Raw genomic sequence first — 15,258 nt, 5'->3', positions numbered from 1 at the left:
CGCTGGGCGACCAAGGTTGTCGATCTCAGACAGGCTCTTGAAATTCAAAATCGGGACGAGTGGCCGGTGATCCACGGCGAGGTCGAACTGTGGCAGGTCGGGAAAAAGATATGGCACTTGCAGAGGGTTCACAGGCAGGCCAGGCACTCCAGCTTCAGTACCGCGCATGGTGACTCAGTGTCTTTGAAGAAGCGGGAGCCACGCTGGACCAACTTCCATGCATCTCCGTGGCGTTGCTGCAGAACGAAACCCAAACTGCAGGTTTGTACAGAGTTCGCCTGGAGTATGGTAGACAACCGCGGGCCAAAGAGCGTCAGAACAGGCGGCGTCACCAGCGCGTTTTTAAGGTCATGAAACGCCTCCTCGTGCTGCACGGTTCATCTCCAGACAGAGCACTGCTTCAGCAGGTCTCGGACAGGCTGGGCCGTGCCGGTACGCCGGTGATGTCCGCTGAGAAGCAAAGAGCACTGCCTCAGCAGGTCTCGGACAGGCTGGGCCGTGCTGGCGATGCCCGCTGAGAAGCCAGCCAGCTGATGGCGATGTCCGCTGAGAAGCCAGTCAGCTGGTGGCGATGTCCGCTGAGAAGCCAGTCAGCTGACTGGAGAGTCCCAAGGCCGAGCTTCAAGTCAGTCAAGTTCTCTGGACGCGGGAAACCCAAGAACACCTACAGCTTGCTGTCGTCGATCGTGTACCCCCGGTCCGAGATCCGATAGCCGCGGCAGTCCAGCAACTGGACCGAGCGAACTGAAGCTTCCGCGGATTGATCGTGATGCTTTTCTCCCGGCCTGAGAACTTGCTTGAGAACGATGACCTTGCCTGAGAACGATGACCTTGCCTGGGAACGATCTCCTTGCCTGAGAACGATGACCGCGTGAGAGATATGGGCACGGTAGGCCGCGTCGTGCGCCAGCAGGTCGTCTACGGTCTTGACAGTCTTCGGGGCTGTCGCCAAGAGCCGAGTCGCCGTGTCGGTTGTTCTCGTCTCCTGACGAGATGAGGCCCATCGGGTCGCGAGCAGCTTTATGCGGCTCCACTAAGTGGTGAAACAGGTAAGATCCTGCGGCTCTTCCGCGATCGGGACCTGACTGTCGCCCATGACAGCGTCCAGGTTGGTCGGCAGCCGCGCGTCTCCGTCGATGGACGCCACTGCGTCGTGGATCGGCCTGACGCAGTACGCAGGTCTCTTCGCGAACCTGTTGATGGCTGTCGTTTCCACGACTAGCCTGGCTCCTCCCTGACAATAGGTGATCGGCGCCATGGGGTGACACCACTCTGTTGGGTAGTCTACCGGGCCAATGACACCTCTGGCTGTCATGTCGTCAAGCTGCCTCCTGATTTATGCTCTCCAGGAGTACGGTATGGTCCTGGCAGCAGTGGGAGCCGTAGGCACTGCGTCATCTGTCAGCTCAGTTACCATGGGGCCGCCGGTCATCTTGCGGAGCGTCTCGTTGCCATCGAACACGCTCGAAAATGCTGTCTCAGGGCGGCTTCATGTTTCCGTTCTCCGACGACGGCGTCTGGAGGGCTAAAGTCGTGTCGTGTTCCTTGGCCACCCGGGCCGCGCTCTGCGCGCTGCGGGGATCAGCCGGTGGGCGACGCTGGCTGTCCGTGTTGCCGGGTACAGCCAGAAGGCGTCGCTGATTATCAGTCGATAGCTGACGCCAGTATGCCGCTGGCAGGCTGCGGGCGGACATGGCGATCGCTGCTTCGGCCCGCGCGTGCATGGTCTGCATGGGACTGGTACTGCGTGTTGCCGGCATGAACCTGGGCCGGAAAGTCGGCAGGCAGAATCTGTAGACGCACGGTGTGACACCAGCTGAGCATGAACCCGGTTGTTCTAGCACGTAGCACGTTGTTGCACGTTAGAACCTGTTCTAGCACGTAGACGGTTGTGACAGTCTCGCAGTCACCCAGAGTAACCATGGCGCTGAAGTGGCCGATACAGGTCAGGCGCGTGCGTCCAGCGGACGGGAATCTAGTCTCGTCACTCATGGAGCTCATCCAGCTCACCGTGACGCCCACGAACGCAGCCATCTCACTGCCCATCACCGTAGCCTCCGCCCCGGTGTCTGGCGTGCGTAACACGGCCGTGGAGCCTGCTGGGTGAGTGATGCTCCACCTTCACTCGCAGCGTGGACCGCGCGGCCAGCCGATCCACGTCAGCATGGACAACGATTCGCCGCATCTCCGATCGTTCCCAGGCTGTACTCGCTGGTGCCGCACCACCTCCGCGCCTTGCCTGAGGCGTGACCTCTACTCACCCCGGCTGGACGGCCGGTCGCCGGCCGCTTGGTCACGTGACCTGGCGCTCTGCCAGCCGCGGCCGCCGCCTCGGGCGACGCGAGAGGGCGGCTGAGCAGCGCGTGCCGTCGGGAAGTGAACGATATCACGGCCCCCATGGCACGAAACATACACGGCAGGACAGTGCACTCCGGCAGTGTGTCTAGACCGGCCGCAGAGTGGGTGGGAGTCACCTCGACAAGTACGAGCGGAATGGGGCGGATGCGCGACCCGCGATCAGCTGACGCTCGAGCCGCAGTAGTCGGATCGCCACGGACTGCAGTCCCGTTTGCACTCGCCGACTCACACGCGGCAAATGTCCACCACCTTCAGCAGAGGCTTCAGCGCTCCTCGTTGCGTGTGCCGACCACGATCCCGTCCTGGTTCTTAGACATGCGAGTGCAAGTCCCGTCGGTCCAGGATGAGACTGCGCTGACCATGCAGATGAGCTTCCATCGTGCCGATGATGGCCGTCAGGTCGGCGTTCGGAGGGAGCTGGAGACTGCACCGCAGCTTCCGTGTCCACTCGTCGTCGAACAGCGGCATCAGGGCCGCCTCCCGCTCTGTGACGGGCAGCGTCTCCAGACGGGTCAGGAGCCTGAAGTCGATAGATTTCTGGTGTCACGCGCCGAACTCCTTGAGAGACGCGGGCGGGGTCAGGTGTGGCGCCGACATGGCGCTCGACGGGGATCTCGCAGCTGACACCGCCGCGGCGGTGACAGCCTGAGCTGGCTGCCCGCTCTCGGCCGCGGCCGTGTCGCTCCGCGCGGCTGGCGGCCGCTCCTGACCGGCCAGCACCCGCTCCAGCATGGAGGTGAGCTATTTCTTCCGCTGCACCGCCTGCTCGTGCTGCTGTACCATCAGTGCCACTGAGCGCTCGAGCTACTCGCCGCCACTCATCACTGACGCGAGCGATCCCGGAAGGTCGCACGTAGTTCACCGCATCTTAGAATCACCCCACAACCGATCATGTTTCTAGGCCGCGCCATGTCCTCTCCTCATCGGCTGGATCTTGGTTCGGCTCGTCTCGCACATGTGTCGTCTCGGCACGCCACGTCTATCATAACTCAATAGCGATAGACACGAGCAGGGGTCTGGTCGTGCCTGCGTCTGCGCCAATGTGCCGTGCCTGCGCCGGGGGGGAGGGGGGGGGGGGGTCCCCCGGCAGCGGGCGCCAGGAACCCCCCCCCCCCCCCCCCCCGCCCCGGCGCGCCGGGCCACGAGTCAGCTGACGACCCGTTGGCTGACCTGACGGGTCCGTACCGGGAGACCCATATCGTGAGAGTATAGGGCATTGGACATGACGTCAGAGGACGTATGATGGACAGTCTTAGAAAAGGTGACTGAAACAGCATTGCCGGAGGAGTACGATTACATTCGTGTGATGCAAAAGCACATTAAGACCAATTTTAAGGAGTTCGTGCATAAGCGCAGCCATATTTCAGTCCAGTGAACAAAGTCTCATTCCAGTTAGTTACTAAAAGCCCCTTTTCTCATTCGCTTGTTTACGGATACTTGATTATCCTGACATTGCTATGGTGGCGATATCGACGCATTCAGTGAAATTTCTTTGTTCACGGAAACAGTTCATTGAGTTTCTTCGTGGTCAAAGAACAGAGGTTTAAGAGCAAAAACACGTACCTGAACAACTAATTGAGAACCGTTAATTATCCCGTAGCAGTAAATAAGGATGATATTTTTCGATGATGGCTCATAGCCATTACGGTACGAGAACTTCGAAAATGACGTTCATTTTTTAAGACCATGTGACATTCAAGGTCAAAATCAAGGCTAAAACACAGGGAACTCCAAATCGTCGTCAAATTACCAGCCGACTTCGACCTTTGAAACATCAGGATACTTTCCAGCCTACTAACGTTTTTGGCTCACGTTAGTTCATTTGTTGGTGATCATTCTGCCACCGAAAAATCCGAAATTGCCCCGCATTTTTTGTATGAAGTTCCCGGTCCTCAGAGCGTGGATTTGATCTTGCAGGGCACGATACACAAGAAAACAAAGGTCATTTTCGATGTTCTCATGCCAGGATTGACCATATGACGCGTTTTCAGCAAAATCAGAGATAGCTGCTGGATAAGTCGCTGAATAAATCCCAAACTTCACGGATATCTCGGCACGCGGACTTCCCAGCACGGAGAGCTGATAATCACTCATCGGACCAGAACGGTAAACCCCAACATTCCCTATCTCCTCTTTACATCGACCACATAAGCACAACGGTTCCGAGGAGCCCGGACCAGAAGCGTGGAATGGCTTTGCTGTTCCGTCCAGAGCAGGCGAGCTCTGCAGTTTGCATCGTATCAACTCCCCCTCACTCGATTGCGCAATGAATCCTTCAGAATGTTGGAAATCACGACACGAATCTACGGAGCTGCTGCCGCCTCATGAAGGCATCTCCCATTATCAGTTTATTGAAATGAGCCGAGTACTTGAAACGGGTCGCCACTAGTGACTTAAAATAAGTTCCTTGGGGAAGATGTCTTTCTCTTTCACAGGTTTGGGAAGGGAACATAAAATATAGGGAATATCCCAGGGAGTACACATGTCCCACAAAATAGCAATATGGTCAGTCTGAAATGCCATATGAAACACAACGGTGTAATAATATTTGCTCAAGATATTTGCTCAATGATCTTTGCTTGTCCTTGTTCACACATCCTTTAAGTATCCACCTTTATTTGTCACCAGTACCGGAGGTCAGTTTGCAGTACACACAAGTCGGATTCCTGACTGGTACACTCCATCATAGATCATATGATTATCATAGATCATTGATCATCGATCGGAAGACCCGCCCGGCGCTTCACCACGCGCAGAGGCACGGACGACATCGCTTCAGCAACGTATCACATCGACTGCTCCGTCATTCGGCAGGAGCCGGAACACACGAATGTCCACCCGGGACGCAAGCATGTCCACCCGGGACACAAGCATGTCCTGCCGGGACACACGCATGTCCGGCCGGGACACAAGCATGTCCGGCCGGGACACACGGATGTCCGGCCGGGACACACGGATGTCCACCCGGGACACACGGATGTCCACCCGGGACACAAGCATGTCCGGCCGGGACACACGCATGTCCGGCCGGGACACACGGATGTCCGCCCGGCGTCAGCAACCCTCCGCGGGGCGAACGACCGTCGCCATTAACATGGGCTTCACCCGCACTCTAAGAGCCAGCTCAGCCCCGGCGGGCCCCACGTAGCGTTCGACATACCACTGCCGAGTAAACTAGCGGCCGCAACACCCCAGAATCAAACAAAATACAAACCGAAGGAGGGGTTATACGCCAGCCCAGACCGACAAACGCCGGCAAAAAATCAGGCACGGAAGCACACGGCAAATACAACGTGACGTCATAAAACCCAGTTGTAACGGGCAAAGGATATCATGGCTTACAACTGCCAACGCAAACGCGGCCTCCATGACCCCTTGCGGTCCTACCATATTGTCAAGCAACACTAATCTCCACACCAAGACAGAGACAGGATCCGCACCCCCTAACCCAGCCAACCGAGCGATGGCCGGCGAGCCCCGCTGGCATTGCACCAATCAAGGCCTCTGGCTCTTCCACCGATCACAGACATTCGTCACGAACACACAACCGCGGGTCCGTCTTCTGTGAGGTGCGACACGTCGGTACGGCCGGGAGCGATGTCTCACAGATCACGCCTGTGAAAACCGTATGTGAACGGGCTGCTCCGCACCCGAGGCCCCCACAGCGCCTTCCTGCGCCAGCTCTCTCTGCTTCCTGTACTCATTCCGCTGTTTCTTCGTCAGCGGCGCGTATGTATAGCCGTGCTTATGCAGCTGCTCCAGCGCCTCTTGCGAGTACCCGTTGACGGCCTGTGATGCCGACTCCGCCTGCCGCAGGCGCGCTGTCTCCGCCACGCCGGGCGCGCTCAACTTCAGAATGCCGTGGCTCTTCAGCACCTTCCTCCAGTTCTGCCGCGTCTCCCAGCCCTCCGGCAGGTGCAGCCGGAATCTGCCGTCGGCGGTCAGCTTCCTCTTCAAAACCCGCGCCACCTTGAGCTGTCGCTTCTCCTTGGCTTTGTCGGTCGGCGGCCGGAAGCCGTTCTGACGAGGAGTCGTCGCCCTCCGGGGCGGCTGTGCTCGTTCCGCCTCGGCCCCTGCACCGGCCGCTCCAGCCGGACGCAGCTCTTGTACGTCCTCTCCTCCTCCCGTGTCCTGGTCTCCGGCGTCCGGTCTTGGCGCGTCGTCCACCCCGGCGGCCGCTCCGCCGCGCCGCAGACTCCGCAGCATCTTCTTCCGCAGGTGGCGCAGCTTCTTGGCCAGCTGCGGCGCGGTCTCCAGTGGCGTAGGCGGCGGCCCGTTCCCGGCCAGCGCGCGGAGTCGCCAGGCGCGGCCGGCCGCCGCCGGACGCACGGCGGACCGGTCCAGCTCCTCCTCGTCGTCCGACACGACGGTAACGAGCTGCACCAGCGGCCGGCGGTGGCGTACCTCCGCCACCAGCACCACCTCCTCGTCAGTCACCTGCTCTCCGGCGTGCGGTGACGGTGAGGCCGAGTCGGACAAGATCACCTCCTCGGCCACAACGGCGCCGTCCTTCCCCGCCGCCTCGCCGTCGCCCGCCTCAGCCACGGTCTCGCCTTCCTTCGCCGCCGCAGCAGCCGCCGCCGCCGCCCGTCTCTCGTCGCGCCGTCTGGCGCGCTTCTTCTTCCTCTCGATGGCCTTGAGCTCGCGTCTCGCCTGCTTCTCGAGGCGGCGCCGCTCGCGCGCCAAGGCCGGCTGCGGGCTGGGCGGCGCGCTGGCCGGACCCGTCTCGGCCTCCGAGCGAACCGGGGAGGAGGGCTCACTCCGAGGCCGCGGCCGGCTCCGCCCGCCGCCGCCCTGCAGCGTGTCCAGCACGTGGGCGCGCGCGGCGCCCGCCGCCTCATGGCTGCCGGTGAAGTTGATCAGCCACCTGGCGGGGAAGGCGCAAGCTGTTAGTCGGATCAAAAGATGACCGTGGTTAAAGAAGCACGCCGGGCGTAGGCGTATCGTTTTCAAGCGTATTCCCCGACGCACGCATGGAAAGACGACGCCGGAAGAACGTCAATTTACGCCTCAGCATGCCGCAGTCCATGCCGCAGCATACAAATCGTAGCATACAAGACGCTTCCATTCATCTCGACCCCAGCGACAGCGCCTCCGCTTTTGGCAAACAGACCGAGGTTCAAACCCCACGCACTGTACACAGTCGGCCCTGTGCAGGTCGACGCCAAATGCACGACGTGTCTACGTTCAGAGCAGCGTCGTTACGGACGCCTCAGGCGACGCTGTCATGAAACTGCGCACTCCGAGCAATTTCGTGTCGGGCAGTCAACGGTACGGTCAGAGCCGAGCCACCGGCAGGTTTGCAATGGAATGCGGCTTAAGTGGATGAAAATGGGTGGCCGGCTCCTGCCGCAAACAGCCGACCGAGCGAGAGGTCAAGCGGGCACTGACAGCTGTTATGTTCTGCTGATTCAGTTTGCCGGGACCTATTCAGGGCGGATCGTCCGCTTACCCAACACTTGCCAACTATATAAGCAGCTCTTAAGAACAAACATAGCGTGGCTTGCTCGGTTCCCAGCTTCATAGTTCGCGTGCAATTCCCGCAGAGTACTGCGACCCTTCGCATGTACATTCCCTTACTTAAGCAGCGTGACAACTTCGTTCGTTATTCTTCTCTCACGCGAAGCTTTTGTGACTTTGTGGACCTTGTTATGCAAACTCTTCACAGCCAGACTTGCGCCCGTCTGGCTCAAAAAGCTGTCTTTCTCATCAGGGATGCGGGCTTCTAATGTGGATCCGATTCATAACGCGCATCGCGTCCGTAAATGAGTGCTGATGTCGCCCGTTCGGGTTACTCATCCCATTTGTAGCAAGCGACGATCAGATGAGACTTTAAAACAGCACGACGGTGGACGCGTTACCGCTGCAGAGCCGAGATCACGTGTCCGCAAACCTAGAGGCGTTTTACGACGCTGGTCTGGGTCATGGTAGGGCGGGGTTGAAACTAGCTTCCGCGTGCAACTTCGCACCACCTATGCCATGGGAGACAAGGATAGATCTACTCTGTATAATCTAACATACTAGATATGTACCAGTGCATCAGGCTTTCTAGATAAAATGCCCTAGAATACTTATCGATAGAAAAAGAATATAACACAATAAGTTACTTAATATAATACCCCAGAATACTATATCAGAATAATTACGTAAACATACTAAAACACCTAACACTAAAAAATATCAATATACTAGAGTAGTATATCTCCGGTGCATGAACGGCTGTTTCCTCCCCAGCAGCGGACGGCTGAGCGTGAGCCAGGCGCGAGGGACTCACGAGCTGGCGCCGAGCTGTTCGTAGGTGAGTGTAGCGCCCGTGTCGGCCTCCAGCCGCTGCCGGCGGCGGCGGCCGAACACGGCCTCCATCTGCGCCGGCGTGGCCACCAGGCCGGAGACGGCGCTGCTCTCGCACGTGGCTGACGTGTAGGAAATGACCCGCTGCGAGAGCGACGCCAGGCTCGTGTACCGCTGCCGGGCAGAGACAGCGGTCACGACGTGGGGGCGGCTGAGGCCGGCCACGCGGCCAGGCTCGTGTACCGCTGCCGGGGCAGGGCTTAGGCCGGCCACGCGGCCAGGCTCGGGTACCGCTGCCGGGGCAGGGCTTAGGCCGGCCATGCGGCCAGGCTCGGGTACCGCTGCCGGGGCAGGGCTTAGGCCGGCCATGCGGCCAGGCTCGGGTACCGCTGCCGGGGCAGGGCTTAGGCCGGCCACGCGGCCAGGCTCGGGTACCGCTGCCGGGGCAGGGCTTAGGCCGGCCATGCGGCCAGGCTCGGGTACCGCTGCCGGGGCAGGGCTTAGGCCGGCCACGCGGCCAGGCTCGGGTACCGCTGCCGGGGCAGGGCTTAGGCCGGCCATGCGGCCAGGCTCGGGTACCGCTGCCGGGGCAGGGCTTAGGCCGGCCATGCGGCCAGGCTCGGGTACCGCTGCCGGGGCAGGGCTTAGGCCGGCCATGCGGCCAGGCTCGGGTACCGCTGCCGGGGCAGGGCTTAGGCCGGCCATGCGGCCAGGCTCGGGTACCGCTGCCGGGGCAGGGCTTAGGCCGGCCATGCGGCCAGGCTCGGGTACCGCTGCCGGGACAGGGCTTAGGCCGGCCATGCGGCCAGGCTCGGGTACCGCTGCCGGGACAGGGCTTAGGCCGGCCATGCGGCCAGGCTCGGGTACCGCTGCCGGGGCAGAGACAGCGGTGACGACGAGCCAGCGGCCGAAGCCGGCCACTGGCCCAGCTGTCTGCCGGCTGCAGAATGTGTATATGTGCCTGTGGATTGTTCCCACGGCTTTTGTCGCTATCTTGCGTCTCTGATCTGCTTTGCAACCTTTCGTTTTACATCTTGTACACAATAATGCTAATCTTGAAGCCATACTGCATGACTGGGTTTAAGATTCAATGCAACACAATGCACATGGCCAGCCATATTTACGTTGGTGACAGCTCTGTGCGTGCGACAGTGTCTGGAAGACAACAAACGTTCGGGGAGCAACTCCCCTATTCAGCAGCATTTAAGGTCAACCAGCCGTTACAACACTGCGCCGGCCGCACAGACCGACACGCTCTCCGAGCAGCCGGGCGGAGCGGGCGACGAGACCGGCCGACTGACCTCATCTCCACACTGATGGCCGGGGTGACCTCTCACGCCGCACTGCCAGCAGCTGACGCTGCGCGGCGGCCAGCTGTCCAGCGGAGCCGGCGGCTGCACCGGCGCACAGTCTGCAGACGTCTGACGGGCACCGGTCAGGTCAGGTCAGGTCAGGTCAGAGCAGGGCGGGTCAGTCTTGTGGTACAAGTACGGGCGTAAATGCGTCACACCCACCACTCGACTCAGCCTCGAGTCGAACAAGGTTACAATAGTCGGGCAAAAAACCGTGAGCGTCGGTTGAAAGGTGAAGTCAAGGTCAAGTAAGCGAGGTCAGTCGTCTAACGACTAGACACGCGCTTACCCCAACGCAATCTGGCTAAGGATCTAAGCATCTCACCGACAAGAGAAAAGGAACTGGTAATACACGATTGCGTTACATCATGCACCATAACTACCTCCTGATCTTTGCGTACTCTTCCGGCAGCATTTCCGCCCACTGCCCCTGATGACCTTGACCTTTCTCACCGTGGCGTGGTATCGCCTCCAGCGGTCGGGACACGAGTCCGACACGTGACCGTTGGCCTTGCAGAGCGCGCAGAACACCTGCTGGATGTGGCGCGGGCACCGCTCGGTTGGGTGGTCCGGTCGGCCGCACTGGCCAATCAAAACAAGAGTGCATCAGCGTCAACAAATCAGCGGCTGGCGACGGCGGACGACGACCAATGGTAGGGTGGAACGCACTCCTTGCTGGACAGCTTCAACTATATCCGCGTTTTTTCTACGGTGGTAGCTATTATTTTTATTCGTCACAAAAGGATGGATGATAAAAAGACAGTTTACTCATTCTAATACATCCCCCCCCCCAAAAAAAAAATTGCTGACCAAAACAGCAGATGATGAATTATCGGTTTGTCCAGCGTGATTTCCTTGATCTAATCCATCCCCAAAAGAGGCAAAAACAAAAGAATTACAGGTCAGTCCAGCGCGACCACCTGCACTAAATTTCCACCAAACAGCCTGATACGAGCCGCAAAACATCAATTTTTGCGCACCATTCTGGATTTTGACAACTCAGAATGAAAACCCGTGGACGTATCAGTCACACACCGTCCATGTTCTGGGATTCCATGACTCACCATGTAGCAGAACATGTTGGGGCAGCGGAATTCTCCTGAGTGGCCCTTCAGACCACACAGGAGGCAGACGGGAGGCAGACGGCACGCGGCAGCCATGTGGCCGGGCTCGTCACAACGGCGACATCTACCGGCAGGCAGCCGAGGCGTCATTGTCAGTGCTTACACTGGTGGGCGGAGGAGCTCCTGTATGAAGTTGGAAAACCACGACGCTTTTGGGGAAATGAGACCCGAAACAACTAATGACAACAGGGCAAATATTGTCATTGGTTGTTTATGTCAAAATGTCAATATTTCAATACTGTCATGTCAGGAATGCAACAGCCGGAAAGCATATGCCAACAAAGGCATGCTGCAGTTGTACGGAAAGATTGGGATGAGGCATTAGTGTCATGGATGGAATAATTGTTGGGACTTTCGTCCTCGTCTGGTGTGCCAGTACGTCCAAAACGTCTCGGTCAGCTAACTCCCCTGCTGTGGTCAGGTGTTATGGAATCCTTTACAAATCTGTCCTTAAAGGTTTGGCTTGGATGATTTCTTCCCAGTTAGCTCTGTTGGTACAGCACTGGACTCGCAGTCAGAAGATCCTGGTTCGAATGCTAGCAATTGCAACGAGGTAATTCGGGCTGTCACACGTAGATGACTGACAGGTAAACATCGTCCAATTCTTCTAGCGACTCCATAACAATTGACGACGGTCGGAGATTCAACTAGCCGAAACGTTGTGTACAGACTAATACAAGACGTGTACGATATTCAACACTGTTTTCAGTCCCAACGATTTTCCATCTGTAAACGCATGCAATGCAAATCCTGGGGTCATTATAGTTTACTTCAAACCAATGCTGTGTTGCTCTTTTAATGCAAAGATGTTCAAAATCATCACAATGCATGGCTGGTGAGCATCAGTGGAACTCTCTGACACCGAATAAGATAAGGTACAGAAGATTGTGGACACCACCAGAGGGGGAGGGGGACTTCCTGGTTTCTCAGATCGTAATTTCACAGTTATGATGCCACCTCTGTAAAAGAATACACCACCCAGAATATTAGTGCATGACGAAAAAATAATATGTACTTCCAAATACGAGCCATATATGTAGAATGGAAGGACAAGCCACCTGAAAGCACGCATCTGGGAACATCAAAAGCGCAAGCAGCAGCAAAACCCATCCCTTTCATCGGATACTGACTGAGCCCGACGCGACTCGCCCCAATCATCCGAACACCTGCTCCACCGCCTTCTCCCAGCGGGCCCATCAGCACCAGGCTCACCTGTTCCGCTGCATGTTGATATAGTAGCGGGCGCGGGCGTTACCCTTCAGCCTGCCGGGCAGAAACTCAGCCGGCACCCGCCAGTCCTCTCCTGCAGTAGGCGCCGGCGGTGCCGGTCAGCGGTGGGCGCGAGCAGCGCAGGCCGAGGCGGCAAGCCGAGACGGCGGACGCCATACTCCAGCCCGCGGTCAGTCCCACACAACCGAGGACGGCACCCTCCAGCCGGCGGTCAGTCCCACACAAACACGGACGATACCCTCCAGCCCGCGGTCAATCCCACACAACCACGGACGGCGTACTCCAGCCGGCGGTCAGTCCCACACAACCAAGGACGGCACCCTCCAGCCCGCGGTCAGTCCCACACAACCACGGACGACACCCTCCAGCCGGCGGTCAGTCCCACACAACCACGGACGGCACCCTACACCCAGCGGTCAGTCCCACATAACCACGGACGGCACCCTCCAGCCGGCGGTCAGTCCCACACAAACACGGACGGCACCCTCCAGCCGGCGGTCAGTCCCACACAACCACGGACGGCACCCTACACCCAGCGGTCAGTCCCACATAACCACGGACGGCACCCTCCAGCCGGCGGTCAGTCCCACACAACCACGGACGGCACCCTCCAGCCGGCGGTCAGTCCCACACAACCACAGATGGTACCCTCCAGCCGGCGGTCAGTCCCACACAACCATCCCATGCAACCACGGACGGCGTACTCCACCCGGCGGTCAGTCCCACGCAACCACGGACGGCATACTCCAGCCGGCGGTCAGTCCAACACAACCGTCCCACACAACCACGGACGGCATACTCCAGCCGGCGGTCAGTCCAACACAACCGTCCCACACAACCACGGACGGCATACTCCACCCGGCGGTCAGTCCCACGCAACCACGAACGGCACCCTCCACCCGGCGGTCAGTCCGACACAACCACGGACGGCACCCTCCAGCCGGCGGTCAGTCCCACACAACCACAGATGGAATACTTCAGCTGACAGTTAGTCCCACACAACCACAGATGGTACCCTCCAGCCGGCGGTCAGTCCCACACAACCACAGATGGAATACTTCAGCCGGCGGTCAGTCCCACACAACCACAGATGGTACCCTCCAGCCGGCGGTCGGTCCCACACAACCACGGACTGCATACTCCAGCCGGCGGTCAGTCCCACACAACCACGGACGGCACCCTCCAGCCGGCGGTCAGTCCCACACAACCACAGATGGTACCCTCCAGCCGGTGGTCAGTCCCACACAACCACAGACGGCACCCTCCAGCCGGCAGTCAGTCCCACACAACCACGGACGGCATACTCCAGCCGGCGGTCAGTCCCACACAAACACGGACGGCACCCTCCAGCCGGCGGTCGATCCCACAAACAACCACGGACTGCATACTCCAGTCGGCGGTCAGTCCCACACAACCACGGACGGCACACTCCAGCCGGCGGTCAGTCCCACACAACCGCGGACGGCACCCTCCAGCCGGCGGCCAGTCCCACACAAACTCGGACGGCGGCGGCGTGCGGGACATTCTGGAGCGACATCGGGTTCCGCGACCACTCCATTGGTACTACAGCTCTCGAGATAACGCACGCTCCTAGTCACAAGGTCGAGGTGACAAGGTCAACATCATAAGGCCAACCTCACAAGGTCAGCGTCCCACGGTCATAAGGTCAATGACACCATGAGAGATCAATTACCTTGATCACAAGGTCAAGGTTACCAGGAGGAGTCAATCACCTTGGTTACGGACGAGGTCACAAGTATGCAGACAAGGCTGAGGCACGCAGCCCTGCTGCTGTCCAATACAAACCTAACCCATTTCTCCCCTCCTTCCCCATGGGCCAGGGTCCAGAACGGACGGCCCTGCGCCCCTCATCCCCACTGCACACCTCCAGTCTCGACATCCCCTCACCAAGCCCACAGGTCAGCGGGGGCACAATGTCACAGCTCATGACGTCACGTCTCGCCTGGTGGCATGACGTCACACTCACGGCTCATGACGTCCCCGCGGGGTCCGCCGTCGCCGGCGGCGTAGTCTCGGGGCGTGCTGTAGCCGGCCCGCTGCTGGTCGCTCCACTTCCGGCAGGGTGCGTGCCGGGAGAGGGCGCGCAGCAGGCGGGCCCCGGCCCCGCTCACACCGGCCGAGCGCATCAGCTGCCTGTGAGGTCAGGCCAGGTCATCAGCTGCCTGTGAGGTCAGCCCAGGTTATCAGCTGCCTGTCAGGTCCAACTGGGCCATCAGCTGGCTGTGAGGTCAGGCCAGGTCATTGGCTGTCAGTCAGGTTTGATTGGGCCATCAGCTGCCTGTGAGGTCAGGCCAGGTTATCAGCTGTCCATGAGGTCAGGTTGAGCCATAACTTGCCTGTCAGGTCAGGTCATCAGTTCTCTAAGGGAGAGGGTCAGGTCATCACCTGTCTGCAAGGTCAGGTCAAGTCAAGTCAAGTCACTGCCCATGTGACTCATCAGGCCAAGTCAAAGATGGCTAAGACATCTTTCAGATCAGGCCATCAGCTACCAGGTCAGATCATTAAACCACCTATTACAAATCCAGTGTTTGGGTTTGCATCAAATTTTTACCTGCCTGAGATGCATTGATAAATCATGTGATCAGTTGTTCTATACATGAGGTCTATTTGCAGGCTCCAGTCAAGCCACTACTGCCACAGGGGAAAGGACATAAGTCAGGCAAATTATCATGTGGACAAGGATGAATCTTATGAAAGGCAGACAGACGAAAATAAAACCCATCCTGGAGCAAAAGTAGCATCTCATACACCATACAATGTGACCCACCTGCAGACAGGAGGTGAGAGGCTGAGCTCGGCGTCCTCCACGGTGACGTCACCCCTCGCCTGTGTGGCATCAGCGGCGCCCTGCACGTTGACGCGTATGTCGCAGTCCGGTGGCG

General features: G+C 58.9%; 1 protein-coding gene and 1 long non-coding RNA gene across 2 annotated transcripts; both read right to left on the bottom strand.

Moving 5' to 3' along the window:
* Nucleotides 1-1,033: 1,033 nt before the first annotated feature.
* On the bottom strand, nucleotides 1,034-12,351 carry LOC119104795 (uncharacterized). The gene is made up of 9 exons (XM_037228516.1): nucleotides 12,338-12,351; nucleotides 11,066-11,189; nucleotides 10,455-10,583; nucleotides 9,951-10,070; nucleotides 8,633-8,823; nucleotides 6,688-7,225; nucleotides 6,022-6,597; nucleotides 2,718-2,895; nucleotides 1,034-1,146 (listed from the first exon to the last, which is right to left on the bottom strand). Exons 1-9 carry the CDS (start codon nucleotides 12,349-12,351, stop codon nucleotides 1,034-1,036), a joined length of 1,983 nt encoding a protein of 660 aa, XP_037084411.1.
* Nucleotides 12,352-12,363: 12 nt separating this feature from the next.
* Nucleotides 12,364-15,258, bottom strand: LOC119104206 (uncharacterized). The gene is made up of 3 exons (XR_005094894.1): nucleotides 15,144-15,258; nucleotides 14,343-14,509; nucleotides 12,364-12,428 (listed from the first exon to the last, which is right to left on the bottom strand). It is a non-coding gene; the product is annotated as an uncharacterized LOC119104206 (long non-coding RNA).

The sequence above is a fragment of the Pollicipes pollicipes genome, unplaced genomic scaffold (assembly GCF_011947565.3).
Source record: "Pollicipes pollicipes isolate AB1234 unplaced genomic scaffold, Ppol_2.1 Scaffold_6052;HRSCAF=7182_pilon_pilon_pilon, whole genome shotgun sequence".
In the NCBI taxonomy this organism is placed as follows: domain Eukaryota; kingdom Metazoa; phylum Arthropoda; class Thecostraca; order Pollicipedomorpha; family Pollicipedidae; genus Pollicipes; species Pollicipes pollicipes.
Note: the sequence above shows the minus strand (reverse complement) of the source record. Positions and strands in the feature narration are given on the sequence as shown.

Coding starts and splice junctions, on each gene's coding strand:
- LOC119104795 (XM_037228516.1), bottom strand. Junction 10,071..10,454: donor GGAGGCGATACCACGCCACG/GTGAGAAAGGTC, acceptor GGTGCCCGTCAG/ACGTCTGCAGACTGTGCGCC. Junction 1,147..2,717: donor GATGGAAGCTCATCTGCATG/GTCAGCGCAGTC, acceptor TCCACGACGCAG/TGGCGTCCATCGACGGAGAC.